The 16,710-nt window shown below is 47.9% G+C and overlaps 1 protein-coding gene across 7 annotated transcripts in view; it reads left to right on the top strand.

The window, feature by feature from the left end:
- Positions 1 to 1,644: 1,644 nt before the first annotated feature.
- ZKSCAN5 (zinc finger with KRAB and SCAN domains 5) overlaps positions 1,645 to 16,710 on the top strand; it is a 29,635-nt gene continuing 14,569 nt past the window's right edge. For 2 of the 7 annotated variants that reach the window (XM_009202629.4, XM_009202628.4), the window contains exons 1-2: positions 2,206 to 3,915; positions 9,838 to 9,976. In XM_009202629.4, coding sequence (XP_009200893.2) covers positions 3,502 to 3,915; positions 9,838 to 9,976 — 553 coding nt within the window. In that variant the 5' untranslated portion in view covers positions 2,206 to 3,501. The other 5 variants (XM_003895748.5, XM_017956203.3, XM_031665569.1 and 2 more) reach the window with 5 other exon arrangements.

The raw sequence follows: 16,710 nt of genomic DNA, 5'->3' as shown, positions 1-16,710 counted from the left end.
TGCCTTTCTGAATTTTGACTCATGCAAATCTGTTATCTATTTAAGAAATAAATTATTGAAATGCAAAAGGTATTTATAAATAATTCAGGCCGGTTGCGGTGGCTCGCCCCTGTAATCCCAGCACTTTGGGAGGCCGAGGCAGGTAGATCACAAGGTCAGGAGATCGAGAGCATCCTGGCTAACACGGTGAAACCCCGTCTCTACTAAAAACACAAAAAATTAGCCAGGTGTGGTGGCACGTGCCTGTAATCCCAGCTACTCGGGAGGCTGAGGCGGGAGAATCACTTGAAGCTGGGAGGCGGAGGTTGCAGCGAGCCGAGATCGCACCACTGCACTCCAGCCTGGGCAACAAAGTGAGATTCCGTCTCAAAATAAATAAATAAAACTAAATAAATAAAAATAAATAAATAAATAATTCAAATGGAGGTAAATATATTAGAAAAGAATGGATATCCACCTTAAATTTTTTTTTTTTTTTTGAGACGGGCTGTCTCTGTCACTGAGGTGCTGAAGTGCAATGGCACAATCGTAACTCACTGCAGCCCCAATCTCTTGAACTCAAGTGATCCTCCAGTCTCAGCCTGCTGAGTAGTTGAGACTACAGGCATGCACCACCATGCCTAGCTAATTTTATTTTATTTTTTGCAGAGACAGGGTAAAAAGGGCAGGCCGGTCTTGAACTCCTGGATTCAAGTGATCCTCTCACCTCGGCCTCCCAAAATGCTGGGATTACAGGCGTGAGGCACCATGCCCATCTGGAGCAACTTTCATAGACATTAAACAACTTTATAAGGGCAACGAAATTAAGCCATAGGTGCAAAATCCTATACCACTTCACTCACACACAAAGTACAGGCAATGCAAACATTCACCTGGGGTTCGGTCCTAGATAGGAAGCTACTTACAATGCAAGATTTTAGGTTCCCTGAAAAGAGACCTTTAACTTCTAAATATCTTCTCATCTCTTTGCAGATGCTGCAATTTCACAGCAGTTCCTTCCTTCACGCCTGTAAAACAGTGGCAACAGTAACTCTTCTCCTGCCTGCCCATCAACTTTGTGAACGGCGCGGGGCACTGGGGTGCGGCTTGGGAACTATAAGGCACCATATGAAAATATGAAAAGGAGAGATTGGCCGGGCGCAGTGGCTCCCGCCTGTAATCCCAGCACTGGGAGGCCGAGGCAGGAGCATCACCTGAGGTCAAGAGTTCGAGACCAGCCTGGGCAACATGGGGAAACCCGGTCTCTACTAAAAATACAAAATAAACTGGGCGTGGTGAGCGTGCCTGTAATCCCAGCTACTCGAGAGGCTGAGGCAGGAGAGAATTGCTAGAACCTGGGAGCAGACGTTACAGTGAGCTGAGATCGTGCCATTGCCCTCCAGACTGGGCAACAGAGGGAGACTCTGTCTCAGAAAAAAAAATCAAGAGAGATTATTACTGAGAGATGGGGTCTCACTGTGTTGCCGAAGCTGGAGTGCAATGGCACGATCCCGGCTCACTGCAACCTCAACCTCCAGGATTCAAGTGATTCTCCTGTCTCAGCTTCTCAAGTAGCTGGGATTACAGGCTCGCACCACCACGCCCAGCTAAGTTATTGTATTTTTAGTAGAGACGGGGGTTTCACCATGTTGGCCAGGCTGGTCTCGAACTCCTGGCCTCAGGTGATCCACCCACCTCGGCCTCCCAAAAAGCTGGCATTACAGGTGTGAGTCACGGAGCCCGTCCAAGTCCAAGGGAGGGTATTACAAATAGACAGGGGTCTCGCTATGTTGCCCAGGCTGGTCTCGAACTCTTGTGCTCAAGCTATCTTGCTTCCTTAGCCTGTCTATTCGCCAGGCTTACAAACATGGGACCCCGCGTCTGGCTGAAAAGAGGTTATCATTAAGGATAAGAACCCCTTGGCCAGGGAAGCCCTGCGTAAGCAACGCCCCTTCCTTCAAAGGGATGCCCCGCTCCCTCCGCCCACCCCCAGCCTTCTTGCCGGGGCTCCAGAGGACACGACTCCCGGCTCTGCCACCTTCTGATAGGCTTGCGAGACCGAGGCTGCAAAGCGAGCCGCGCCCCCATTGGCCAACCGGCGAGTCCCGCGCGCCCCCTCCTGGGAGATGTAGTCCTGGGAGCCGATGGTCCCCGCGACTCCCGGGTGTGACGTTGAAGATATCGGCCTTCTGAGCCTACTGCGGTGGTCAAGAGGTGGGTGTCTTTGGAAAGTGGGTAGTGAGAGTAGCGAGGATGCGGGTGAAGAAAACCCAAGGGCCCCAAATTCAACATAAGCGAGGTTTGCGAGCTCTCAGCAAGGTACAGACCTACTTCGAATCCGGGCGCAGAGCGTTGGGGGTGGGGGAAGGCGCAAGCTCCCCGGCCAATCAGACACGAGCAACCTCAGCCCAACCCCGGAGGCCCCTCCCCCTCCCCCGCCCCACTGAAAGGGGAGGAGCTTGGGCTGTTTCAATGGCTTTGGGTTGGAGCAGGGGAGAGGGTGGCTCCGTTTGCCTCCTCGCTTTGATGATGCTGTGCGAGCGGCTTCGGGGGCCCTGGGGACGTGCGAGTCACTGAGGGTGGGCTGGGACTTGGGGCCCGCGTCCATATCCCCGCCGATTGGTCCGCCCCGCCTGCGAGGCGAGGTCCTCCGGGATTCCTAGAGAGGACGCGGAAGTGCTTTCGGGGGGGTGGGATCTAACCGTTTAACCCCGTTGGAGAGGGCAAGATTGGACTTGGTTACTTCCGGCGAGGAAGTACTGGGAAGTGTCGGCTTCGGTTTCTCTCCGTGGGAAGAACCGCATCTTCCCAGCCTCGGCTGCGGGGAGCTTGATGTTCCAGGAGAGCTCCCCTAGAGTGGGGCCTTGAGGGGAGAGGGCAGGGGCTTCGTGACTGGACGGGGGTCCTGTCCCTAACCTTGACCGGGCCACAGTCTCTGTATCTCTGGGTCAGGGGCCATTCTGAGGAATCCCGGTTCAGATGTGTACCTTATAAACGCTGCTTCTCTTTGGGACCGATGGAGTCTCCCCTTGGCCTGTCAAGCTCTTGTAGGTTAGAGGACAGGCTCAGTTTTGACCATTATAATGATTTTCACCCCTATTCCGACTTAAGTTTGTCTTATGGTAGAGAGAAGGAGCGGCTGCGTCTGGACTAGTCTTGTCCCGTTGTTTATATGGAATGTAAAGTTCTTCACTCTAAAACTGTGTTTTAGGTTGGGCCTGATGTTAGATTTGTATGGCTCTCTAATACACTTTTTAAATGTTGGCGATATTCCTTATTACTTATCATTTTGTGGGTGAAGTGATGGCTACTTTGTAGTCCTTATTTTTAAGTAATTACTTTGTTGAGTAGTCATCTTTAGTATAGATGACCTCTTTGCCATCTGTCTTTGCTAATAATGATTCCCAATACGTCAGTAGGTTGCATGCTACTGAAAGTGTCCTTCAGAAGATCTTAAAGAGTAGAAAACCAATTGGTTCAGTGTAACACAGCCAGCCTCAAGGGACTTCCCTCTGAGTTGGAATGATAATGACCGAAACCCGGGAAGTTATAGACTTAGACCCCCCAGCTGAGACTTCCCAGGAGCAGGAAGACCTTCTCATAGTGAAGGTGGAAGAAGAAGACTGCACCTGGATGCAGGAGTACAACCCTCCAACGTTTGAGACTTTTTACCAGCGCTTCAGGCACTTCCAGTACCATGAGGCTTCAGGACCCCGGGAGGCTCTCAGCCAACTCCGGGTGCTCTGCTGTGAGTGGCTGAGGCCCGAGCTGCACACAAAGGAGCAGATCCTGGAGCTGCTGGTGCTGGAGCAGTTCCTGACCATCCTGCCTGAGGAGTTCCAGCCCTGGGTGAGAGAACATCACCCTGAAAGTGGAGAAGAGGCAGTGGCCGTGATAGAAAATATACAGCGAGAACTTGAGGAACGCAGACAGCAGGTGAGTCAAAGAGAAGCTATATGAGCAGTGAAGGAGAGGAGTGAACGATCTGCTGAGCAGGGGTGAGATTCTTAGCCCTCTGGTGCTTCATTCATATTCTTTTGTTCTCCTGGGATTAGGTACCCTGTGACTTCCTGCCACTCCAGCAAAGAGAAGCAATATCCAGTGTGTTAACCTGTAGAAGACAATCTGCGATTTTGTTTATTTTTTAAATTACTGTATTGATTGATTGATTCATTGATTGATTGTTGAGACGGAGTCTCGCTCTGTCACCCAGGCTGGAGTGCAGTGTCGCAATCTCGGCTCACCGCAAGCTCCGCCTCCCGGGTTCCCGCTATTCTCCCGCCTCAGCCTCCGGAGTAGCTGGGACTGCGGGCGCCCGCCACCACGCCTGGCTAATTTTATTTTTTATTTTTTATTTTTGTATTTTTAGTAGAGACGGGGTTTCACTGTTTTAGCCAGGATGGTCTCGATCTCCTGACCTTGTGATCCTCCCACCTCGGCCTCCCAAAGTGCTGGGATTACAGGCGTGAACCACCGTGCCTGGCCACTGTGTTTATTTTTTGAGTGACATGATACAAAATTCAAAGAGGTATATAAGGTTATAATGAAAAGTAAGTTTTCCTCCTATCCCCAATTTCTCTCAACTGCCTAGTTCTCATCTGTGTATTCTTACAGAGCTGTACCATATTATGTATGTATAAGCATATATATATGTCTCATACTTTGGAAAAACGCAATTGTCTTTTAAGTCACTGTACACTTCTGCCTCTTTTTTCGTATATCTTGGTTTCTTCCATGCCACTGCCATTACAGCTATCTCGCTCTTTGAAATTGCATTGTATTAACTTCTATGGAAGGAGTTTGAGTTGTTCCATTTAAATTGTTCCTTGAGATTGTTTATAAATTTGTATTATAACAAACTTTGCTGCAATGAGTATCTCACCTATGTATGAATATATATATGTATGTATGTAATATACATATGTATGTGTATATATACATATGGGCTGGGCACGGTGGCTCACACCTGTAATCCCAGCACTTTGGGAACCTGAGGTGGGAGGATCACTTAAAACCGTGGAGTTCCGCCGGCTAAAATGCCTGTAATCCCAGCACTTGGGAGGCCAGACGGGCGGATCACGAGGCCAGGATCGAGACCATCCTGGCCAACCTGGTGAAACCTCGGCCTCTACTAAAAATGCTGGAAAACTAGCTGGGCTTAGGTGGCGCCTGTAGTCCCAGTCACCGTGAGGCTGAGGCAGGGGAGAATGATGTGAAACCCGGGAGGCGGAGCTTGCAGTGAGCTGAGACTGACCACTGCACTCCAGCCTGGGCCACAGAGCAAGACTCTGTCTCAAAAAAAAAAAAAAAAAAAAAAAAAAAAAAAAGCCAGGAGTTCCACACTAGCCTGGGTAACGTAGCGAGACCCCATCTCTACCAGAAAAACCAAACAAAACATTAGCTGGGTGTGGTGGCATGCACTTATACTTCCAGCTACTCAGGAGGCCGAGGCAGCAGGATCCCTTGAGCCTGGGAGTTTGAGGCTGCAGTGAGCTGTGATTTTGCCACTGCATTCCAGCCTATGTGACAGAGGCATACCCTATTTCAAAAAAAAGTAAAAAGTTAAAAAATTTAAATTGAAAAAATATATGTGTATAAAATTAACTGTAGAAGGAGTGCTTGAAACTCAAAATTGTTGGCTTAGATGTACATTTGTAGGCTGGGCATGGTGGCTCACACCTGTAATCCCAGCACTTTGGGAAGTCGTGGTGGGCGGTTCATGAGGTCAGGAGATCGAGACCATCCTGGCCAACATGGTGAAACCCCGTCTTTACTAAAAATACAACAATTAGCTGGGTGAGGTGGCACGTAATCCCAGCCACTCGGGAGGCTGAGGCAAGAGAATTGCTTGAACCCGGGAGTCGGAGGTTGCAGCGAGCCAAGATTGTGCCACTGCACTCCAGCCTGGCGACAGAGCGAGACTCCATCTCAAAAAAAAAAGTACATTTGTAATTTTGATAGCTGTTGACAGGCTCGTTCCCTCATAGAGGGTATAACAATTTAGACTACCACCAACAATGTATGAGAGAAATTTTGTGGCCATAACCTGATAGCACAATGTTACCAAAATTTGTGATAATTGCCAGTACATAAGATGCAGTATTGGCCGAGCACAGTGGCTCACGCCTGTAATCCCTGCACTTTGGGAGGCTGAGGCAGGTGGATCGTGAGATCAGATCGAGACCATCCTGGCCAATATGGTGAAACCCCGTCTCTACTAAAAATACAAAAATTAGCCCTGTGTGGTGGCATGTGCCTGTAGTCTCAGCTACTCGGGAGGCTGAGGCAGGAGAATCGCTTGAACCCGGGGGGCAGAGGTTGCAGTGAGCTGAGATTGCACCACTGCACTCCAGCCTGGACGACAGAGTGAGACTCTCTCTCAAAAAAAAAAAAAAAAAAAAAGAGATTCAATATTTTATTTCTGTGAAATTTTTTTTTTCTTTTTCTTTTTTTTTTTTTTTGAGACAGGGTCTTACTCTGTCACCCAGACTGTAGTGCAATGGTGCAGTCTCGGCTCACTGCATCCTCCACCTCCCAGGCTCATGCGATTCTCCTGCCTCAGCCTCCCAAGTGGGTGGGATTATAGGCATGCGCCACTACCACCTGGCTAATTTTTTTAGTTTTTTAATTTTTGTTTTTTTGAGATGGAGTCTCGCTCTGTCTCCCAGGCAGGAGTGCAGTGGCGCAATCTCATCTCACTGCAACTTCTGCCTCCCGGGTTCAAGTGATTCTCCTGCCTCAGCCTGAATAACTGGGATTACAGACATGCACCACCACACCCAACTAATTTTTGTATTTTTAGTAGAGATGGGGTTTCGCCATGTTGGCCAGGCTGGTCTTGAACTCCTGACCTCAGGTGATCCTCCTGCCTTTGCCTCCCAAAGTGCTAGGATTACAGGCATGAGCCACCATGACTGGCTTAATTTTTGTATTTTTAATAGAGATGGTGTTTCACCATGTTGGCCAGGATGTTCTCAAACTCCCGACCTCAGGTGATCCACCTACTTTGGCCTCCCAAAGTGCTGGGATTATAGGTGTGAGCCACCACGCCCGGCCATTTCTGTGAAATTTCAATTGGAATTTCTTTTGTTTGACCACAGCATATATTTTTAAGGATTATTTGTATGCCCTTTTCTGTGGTGAATTATCTGTTTATATTCCTTATCTTTTTTTTTACCTATTAGAAACAATAAGCATTGTGTCTGTCATATGAGTTGTAAGCGTTATTTTTCCAGTTTGTTGTTTGTCTTTGCTTGTGGAGATTTTTGTTTTTAATGTTTTCTTTCTTTAGAGATAGGGCCTCACTCCATTATCCAGGCTGGAGTACAGTGGCACGATCATAGCTCACTGCAGTCTTGAACTCCTGGCCTCAAGTGATCCTCTTGAGTAGCTAGGACTACAGGCACTTGCCACCACATACAGCTAAACTAAAAAAAATTTTTTTTGTAGATGAGGTCTTGCCAAGTTGCCTAGGCTGGTCTGGAACTCCCGGGCTCAAGGGATCCTCCTGCATTGCCCTCCCAAGGTGCTGGGATTACAGGTGTGAGCCACTGTGCCCAGCTAGGTTTTAAATTTTTTTCTTTTTTTTAGACGGCGTCTTGCTCTGTCACCCAGGCTGGAGTGCAGTGGCCTGATCTTGGCTCACTGCAACCTCCGCCTCCTGGGTTCATTCTCCTGCCTCAGTCTCCTGAAGGTTTTAACATTTTTATACAGTTAGTTAAGTATTTTATTTTATGGTTAATGGATTTTGTTTATTTTTTATTTTTATTTATTAATTTAATTATTATTATTATTATTTTTGAGATGGAGTTTCACTCTTGTTGTCAGGCTGGAGTGCAATGGCATAATCTCGGCTCACTGCAACCTCCGCCTGCCAGGTTCAAGCAATTCTCCTGCCTCAGCCTACTGAGTAGCTGGGATTACAGGCGTGCGCCACCACACCTGGCTAACTTTGTGTTTTTGTTAGAGATGGGGTTTATCCATGTTGGTCAGGCTGGTTTGAACTCTTTACCTCAGGTGATCTGCCCGCCTTGGCCTCCCAAAGTGCTAGGATTGCAGGCGTGAGCCACCGCTCCCGGCCTGTTTATTTATATTTTTGAGACAGAATCTTGCTCTGTCACCCAGGCTGGAGTGCATTGGTACAATCTCAGCTCACTGCAACCTCTGCCTTCCAGGCTCAAGCGATCCTTCCACTTCAGCCTCCCAAGTAGCTGGGACTATAGATGTATGCCACCAGACCTGGCTCATTTTTGTATTTTTAGTAGAGGCGTGGTCTCGCCATGTTGCCCAGGCTGGTCTCAAACTCCTGAACTCAAGTCATCCACCTGCTTCTGCCTCCCAATGTGTTGGGATTACAGGCATGAGCCACCATGCCCGGCCTGCAGCTGTCTCTTAACGGAACTCCTACACCACATTTTACCAGTACCAGGAGGGTTCGGAAAAAAAGTGCTTTGAAACCTAAGGGAGGGAGAAAACGGGAAAGGAACTTACTACATTCCAATATGTTAGTAGTGAACTAGTACCTTCCAGAATTGGCAGGTTCTAGAGAGTGGTTGTGGCAGAGTAATTGTGTATACCTAGGGCTGAGCCAGAACCAAAAACAGAAAGGGGGAGGACTGTAGCATGCAGGGTGTGAGGTAGCCTCAGTCTCGATGTTGGTCTGTCCAGTGTGACTTCCTGAGTGCTATGATGACTATTCCAATCTCTCTTCTCACCTCTATTTCCTCTTCACACACTGGCCTTCTTATGGTTCCTGACTGTACCAGACATCCTCTTTCTGCCTAATTTTCCTTCCTTCCCTCCCTCCCTCCCTTCCTTCCTTCCTTTTTCTTTTTCTCTTTTCTTTTCTTTTCTTTTCTTTTCTTTTCTTTCTGTCACCAAGGCTAGGGTGCAATGGTGTGATCATAGCTCACTGCAGCCTTGACGTCCTGGGCTCAAGTGATCTTCCCACCTCAGCCTCCTGAGTAGCTGGGACCGCAGGGACATGCCACCATGCCTGGCTAATTTTTAATTTTTTGGAGAGACAGGATCTCACTGGGTTTCCCAGGCTTGTCTTGAACTCCTGGGCTCAAGTGATCCACTTCAGCCTCCCAAAGTGTTGAGATTACAGGCATGAGCTACCCCTACCTGGCCCTGAGAGAGTTTTTGAGTGTTCTGTCTGCCTGGGTCACTTCTGCGTTTTTCCTGGCTGGCTTCTTCTCATCCCTTTTTTTTTTGAGACGGAGTCTTGCTCTGTCACCCAGGCTGGAGCGCAGTGGCCTGATCTCGGCTCACTGCAAGCTCCGCCTCCCGGGTTCACGCCATTCTCTTGCCTCAGCCTCCTGAGTAGCTGGGACTACAGGAGCCCGCCACCACACCCAGCTAATTTTTTTGTATTTTTTTTTTAGTAGAGATGGGGTTTCACTGTGTTAGCCAGGATGGTCTTGACCTCCTGACCTCATGATCCGCCCGCCTCGGCCTCCCAAAGTGCTGGGATTATAGTTGTGAGCCACGGAGCCCAGCCCTTCTCAACCTTTAAGTGTTTACTTAAGGGACACTTCCTCTGGAAAGCCTTCCCTGGCCTCCCAGTCTAAAATAGGTCTCCTCTGTTCTGTCTCATGGAATTAGTTTCTTTTCCTTTCCAACATACAGCCCAGTTCGTAATTATGTATTTTTTGTGTTTTGATGTGTTTGATGAACGTCTTCTCCAACTAGAAGTAAACCATATTTATTAAATAACTGCATAATCAGTGCCTGGCTCATTGTAGATGCACATTAAATATTTGGCAAAGGAATGAATGAAAGTCCACTGTGACTCTACTGATTTCTTTCATAGCCTTCTCTGTAACTGTACTGATCGGTTGTGGTTGTGGTTGTTAGATTGTCGCCTGCCCTGACGGGCTTCCTCAGAAGATGGCACCACCTGGAGCAGTGCAGGAGTCCTGCAGTCCCCAGCCCCTGACCGTGGACACCCAGCCAGAGCAAGTGCCACAGAAGCCTCATCTCCTGGAGGAAAATGGTGAGGCTCAGTGATGCAGTGGAACAGATAGAGCTTGAGAATGGGTGTCTTGGCCATGTGGCAGGCACCATCTGCAGGAGAGGGACTCTAGGCTGAGCAGCCTCTCTACAGCCTGCAGGGTCTAGAAGCAGAGAAAGGCCAGGGACCTGGAGTTGAGTCCCTGGTGTTCCATGAAAGCCATCCCTAGGATGTCTAGGAATTACACCAGTTTCATTAAAAAGCTACAGTGCAAATGATGACAGCTCTGGGTACAGGGACTGTTAAAAGATCTACAGGTCTTTTACAAAAGTATCACAGATTTTTGCTTCTCTGTCATAGATTGTCTTTCTTTTATTTTTGAGATAGAGTCTCGCCCTTTTGCCCAGGATGAAGAGCAGTGGTATGATCTTGGTTCACTGCACCCTCTGCCTCCCAGGTTCAAGTGATACCCTCACCTCAGCCTCCTGAGTAGCTGGGACTACAGGTGCCTGCCACCATGCCCGGCTAATTTTTGTATTTTTAGTAGAGATGGGGTTTCACCATGTTGACCAGGCTGGTCTTGAACTCCTGGCCTCAAGTGATCCACCTGCCTTGTCTTCCCATAGTGCTGACATTAGAGGTATGAGCCACTGTGCTCAGCCTCCCTCACAGATTTTCTTGTCTTAATGCTTATGTTAAAAAAAAAAAAAAGCTCCCCAGTTCCTAATTGCATTCATTTCTCGCTGCTCATTCACTCACCTTGAAATCTAACTTAAAGTAGCTTTTCACAGTGACCTTTAAAACATTTTTTTTTTTTTGAGACGGAGTCTCACTGTGTCTCCCAGGCTGGAGTGCAGTGGCATGATCTCGGCTCACTGCAAGCTCCGCCTCCCGGGTTCACGCCATTCTCCCGCCTCAGCCTCCCAAGTAGCTGGGACTACAGGCGCCCGCCACCGTGCCCGGCTAATTTTTTGTATTTTTAGTAGAGACGGGGTTTCACCATGTTAGCCAGGATAGTCTCGATCTCCTGACCTCGTGATCCACCCGCCTCGGCCTCCCAAAGTGCTGGGATTACAGGCTTGAGCCACCGCGCCCGGCCAAAACATTTATTCTCTCTTTTTTCCTCCCCTCCTCAGTTTTATTAACCAGTCTTAGATACACATCAAGTTAGAAAAAAGGAACAGCTGAGTATTATATTATGATGTGTTCAGTCCCTAATCAGAAGCCCTTGGTGTCAGATATATTTTAGAATTCAGCATTTTGCAGATTTAGTAAGGTAGTATGATTTATTTATTTTATTTTAATTTTTTTTGGATAATATGACTTATATACCACACATCAAACTAGCAACAGGGTTTGGGTTGGTACCTGTAATCACACACATTAATATTTCTGCAGTGAAATGTGTGCATTTTTATACTAAGTTTATTAAATAAAGATTTAAATACCTTCACATCAGGTCAAATTTTGCTGTCAAATTAGTTCAACGCCTAAGTTTAATGAAAGGAAAGGAACACCTTTGGTATTTTAGCTTTCAGATTTCAGCATTGTGGATAAGAGACTGTGGATAAGGGACTGTATTTTCTCGGTTTAATTCTAGATTTCTAGGCTCCGTTTGTTGGTCAGGTCTTTCCCTTGACATGTGTCCCTGCCCTAATCATTTCCAGCTTTCCTTTCGCTGTGATAAAAAGAACAGCAGCAGCAGCAGCGATGTGGCTTCCATAGCATGTGCTCTGTGCAGGAACTGTTCTAAGCATTTTCCCTAAAAGCACTCATTTAACCCTCAGTGTACCAGGAAAAATAGATCTCATGGTTGACCCTGTGGGGCCAGTGAATCCTTCTAATTTTTTTTTCTGTTTTTTTCTATTTTATTTATTTTATTTTATTTTATTTTTCCTGAGACGGAGTCTTGCTTTGTCGCCCAGGCTGGAGTGCAATGGCACGATCTCGGCTCACTGCAAGCTCCGCCTCCCGGGTTCACGCCATTCTCCTGCGTCAGCCTCCCAAGTAGCTGGGACTATAGGCGCCCGCCACCACGCCCAGCTAATTTTCTGTATTTTTAGTAGAGACAGGTTTCACCATGTTAGCCAGGATGGTCTCGATCTCCTGACCTCGTGATCTGCCCACCTCAGCCTCCCAAAGTGCTGGGATTACAGGCGTGAACCACCGCGCCCGGCCATTTTTTTCTATTTTAAGAGTCATTTTATGCATAGTTGACAGAAGAATCAAAGGATAGTGAAAAACAACTTTTTAGAAACTTTAATATATCAAGTACATTTTTATGTATGAACATCATAAAAGAGGAAAGAGGCTGGGCACAGTGGCACACGCCTGTAATCCCAGCAATTTGGGAGGCTGACGCAGGCAGATCACTTGAAGTCAGGAGTTTGAGACCAACCTGGACAACAGGGTGAAACCCTGTCTCTACTAAAAGTACAAAAATTAGCTGGGTGTGGTGGCATGAGCCTGTAATCCCACTTACTCGGGAGGCTGAGGCACGAGAATTGCTTGAACTCGGGAAGTGGAGGTTGCAATAAGCTGAGATTGTGCCAGAGCACTCCAACGTGGGTGACAGAATGAAACTCTGCCTCAAAAAAACAAACAAAAAAAACGGCTAGGCACGGCGGCTCACGCCTGTAATCCTAGAACTTTGGGAGGCTAAGGCAGGCAGATCACAAGGTCAGGAGATCGAGACCATCCTGGCCAACATGGTGAAACCCTGTCTCTGCTAAAAATACAAAAATTAGCAGGGTGTGGTGGCGTGCACCTGTAGTCCCAGCTACTCGGGAGGCCGAGGCAGGAGAATTGCTTGAACCAGGGAGGCGGAGATTGCAGTGAGCCAAGGCTGCGGCACTGCACTCCAGCCTGGCAGCAGAGTGAGACTCCATCTCAGAAAAAAAAAAAAGAAAAAAAGATACAAGAATACTGTTGGCTGGGTGCTCACAATTGTAATCCCTGCACTTTGGGAGGCCAAGGTGGGTGGATCACCTGAGGTCAGGAGTTGGAGACCAGCCTGGCCAAGATGATGAAACCCCGTCTCTACTAAAAATACAAAAAATTAGCTGGGCATGGTGGTGCGCGCCTGTAATCCCAGCTACTCAAGAGGCTGAGGCAGGAGACTCATTTGAACCCGGGAGGCAAAGGTGGCAGTGAGCCAAGACCACGGCACTGCACTCCAGCCTGGGCAGCGAGCAAGACTCTGTCTCAAAAAAGAAAAGAATAGTGTCACACAATGCTTTTAGAAAGTCCTTCTAGCAAAATGTGATGGTCCAGAATCTCTTACTATCTTCTTCTTATTGCAAAATACTGTGTGATGAAGTCCTTCCTGTTGAATGACTCACAAGATAAGAATGCCGTTTTCCATTTTGAAATTAGAAATACATTTTTCATCATTGATTCTTGAGTTTAAGAAAATTCATCTAGGATGTTATCATTTGAAACTCATTCTAGAAGCTCTGTTACACTTTCAGTTTCATCATTCTCATTGGAGAGTGTAGCTGTCTTTCTGTGTCATCTTCTGAATTGATTGATAATAGTCGTCCTCTGCAAATTTTCCTCTCTGCCAATGTGGGCAGCAAATGAAAAATTCGGAATTCTCAACCATGTTCAATGAGAGCTAAACAAAGGTGTTAGTGATCTTATTTTTGGTATATAAGAAAGTAGCTTCATGCCTGTAATCCCAGCATTTTGGGAGGCTGAAGCAGGTGGATCTCTTGAGCCCAGGAGTTTGAGACCAGCCTGGGCAACGTGACGAAAACTCGCCTCTACAAAAAATACAAAAATTGGCCATGTGCGGTGGCTCATGCCTGTAATTCCAGCACTTTGGGAGGCCAAGGCGGGTGGATCACCTGAGGTCAGGAATTTGAGACCAGCCTGACCAACGTGGCGAAACCCCATCTCCACTAAAAATACAAAAAATTAGCCGGGCATGGTGGTGGATGCCTGTAATCCTAGTAGCTACTTAGGAAGCTGAGGCAGGAGAATTGATTGAACCCGAGAGGTGGAGGTTGCCGTGAGCCGAGATTGCACCACTGCACTCCAGCCTGGGTGACAAGAGCAAAACTCTATCTCAGGAAAAAAAAAAAAAAAAAAGTTAGCCAGGCATGGTGGCACACACCTGTGTCCTGGCTATACCAGAGGTTGAGGTGGGAGATTGCTTGAGCCCAGGAGTTCGAGGCTGCAATGAGCTGTGATGGTGCCACTGCAGTCCAGCCTGGGAGCCAGAGTCAGACTCTGTCTCCATAACAAAAAATTAAAAATGAAATTTAAAACTTCTCAGAAAAGCCTGGGGCGGTGACTGATGCTTGTAATCCCAGCACCTTGGGAGGCTGAGGTGGGTGGATCATCTGAGGTCAGGAGTTTGAGACCAGCCTGGTCAACATGGTGAAACCCCGTCTCTACTAAAAATATACAAAAATTATCCAGGTGTGGTGGTACATGCCTGTAATCGCAGCTACTTAGGAGGCTAAGACAGGAGAATCGCTTGAACCTGGGAGGCGGTGGTTGCAATGAACCGAGATTGTGCCACTGCACTCAGGCCTGGGCAACAGAGTGAGACTCCATTTCAAAAAACAAAACAAAACAAACAAACAAAAAAACTGCTCAGGAAAGAAATGGGAACACTAGAATTGTGTACAGTACACCTGGATGTGCCAACAGGTAATCCTTGCAGTAGCTCAGTGGAATAGCTGTTACTGTTATCCTTCTGTTAGAAATTAAGCTCAGGGCTGGGCCTGTGGCTCACGCCTGTAATCCCAGCACTTTGGGAAGCCAAGGCGGGCAGATCACCTGCGGTCAGGAGTTTGAGACCAGCCTGGCCAACATGGTGAAACCCCATCATCTCTGCTAAAAATACAAAAAAAAATTAGCTGGGTGTGGTGGCAGGCGCCTGTAGTCCAGCTCCTTGGGAGTCTGAGGCAGGAGAATCACTTGAGTCTAGGAGATGGAGGTTGCAGTGAGTGGAGATTGTGCCACCGCACTCCCGCCTGGGCGACAGAGCAAGACTCCGTCTCAAAAAAAAAAAAAAAAAAATTAAGCTGAGGCCTCGAGAGGTTTAGTTGATTTGTCCCACGTCACAAAGCTATGGAATAACAGAGCTGGGATTTGAACCCAAGCAGCCTGACTGAATCCATCCTCCTCCCATCTTCTGAGCCATCTCGTCTTTGCTTTTTTTTTTTTTAAAAACAGGGTCTCACTCTTGCCCAGGCCGGAGTGCAGTCGTGTGACTGCAACCTCTACCTCCCAGGTTCAAGCGATTCTCCTGCCTTAGCCTCCCGAGTAGCTGGGATCACAGGCATGTGCCACCACGCCTGGCCACATCTTATCTTTGCTTCAGCACCAACTTCTCCTAGGCACAGGCTGCTCCCTCCTCGAGTCACTTGGGTTCTGTCCACTTTCAGGGTTTCTCTCCATCTGGCTCTTGTCCTTTGTTTCCAGCTGCTTCTCATCCTCTGTGCCCTGTTAACCAGACCCTAGCTGGTTTATTTTAGCAAAATTACTCTTCATTCGGACATAGACCTTACTCACCATTTTCATCAACTTATGTATTCAGTCTTTAGCCAGTCCTGGTTTCAGATGCCTTCTCTGCTTTTGGCTTTCATCTGTAACCATTGTCCTGTCCTTTTTGTGTCATTGCTCCTTAATCCCTAGTCATTGGAAATCAGCAAGCCATGGATGCCCCGAGATCTCCAGGACTCCAGATCTAAATACAGGGTCTAAACTGTCCAGTATACAGCTTAATCACAGGCAGGCTGTGCAAGTCAAGGCACAGGTGGATGGTGAGATCCAGACATGCCGTGGATCTTAGACAAACAGCAAGCAGAGGTGACCTCGGGGTCAGGTGGTCCCTGGCTTCCAGAGGTGAGACTTCTGGGTGTTGCGCATGCTGTTCCTGCTGTGGGGAAAGCACCCCATCTTCCCCATCTCCATTCCTACAGTCCAGAGTCACTTTCCGGGGAAAGGCTTTGCTGCTGCCCCTGCCTCCCCTGCTCCACTCTGTAAGTGCCCCTGTCTCTGTGGTCCCACGGGAACTTGGGTCAACTTTCGTCATGGCACTCTTCATGCTGTGCTGTAAGGCTTGCCTGTGTGCCCTTCCCGTTAGGCCAGGGGTATCCAATCTTTTGGCTTCTCCGGGCCACACTGGAAGAAGAATTGTCTTGGGCCACACAGAAAATACACTCGCACTAACCATAGCTGATGAACTTAAAAAAATAAAAATTGCAAAAAAAAAAATCCCATATTTCTTTTCGTGAGACGGAGTTTCACTTTGTTGCCCAGGCTGGAGTACAATGGCGCGATCTCAGTTCACCACAACCTCCGCCTCCTGGGTTCAAGCGATTCTCCTGCCTCAGTCTCCTGAGTAGCTGGGATTACAGGCATGCGCCACACGCCCAGCTAATTTTGTATTTTTAGTAGAGATGGTTTCTCCATGTTGGTCAGGCAGGTCTTGTACTCCCGGCCTCAGGTGATCCGCCTGCATCAGCTTCCCAAAGTGTTGGGATTACAGGCATGAGCCACCGTGCCTGGCCCTTCATAATGTTTTAAGAAAGTTTACAAATGTATGAGCCGGGCATGGTGGCTCATGCCTGTAATCCCAGCACTTTAGGAGGCTGAACCAGGCAGATCACTTGAGACTGGGAGTTCGAGACCAGCCTGGCCAACATGATGAAACTCAGTCTCTACTAAAAACACAAAAATTAGCCAGGCATGGTGGCACATGCCTGTAATTCCAGCTACTCGGGAAGCTGAGGCAGGAGAATCTCTTGAACCCGGGAGGC

The sequence above is a fragment of the Papio anubis genome, chromosome 4 (genome assembly GCF_008728515.1).
Source record: "Papio anubis isolate 15944 chromosome 4, Panubis1.0, whole genome shotgun sequence".
Taxonomy (NCBI): Eukaryota; Metazoa; Chordata; class Mammalia; order Primates; family Cercopithecidae; genus Papio; species Papio anubis.
Note: the sequence above shows the minus strand (reverse complement) of the source record. Positions and strands in the feature narration are given on the sequence as shown.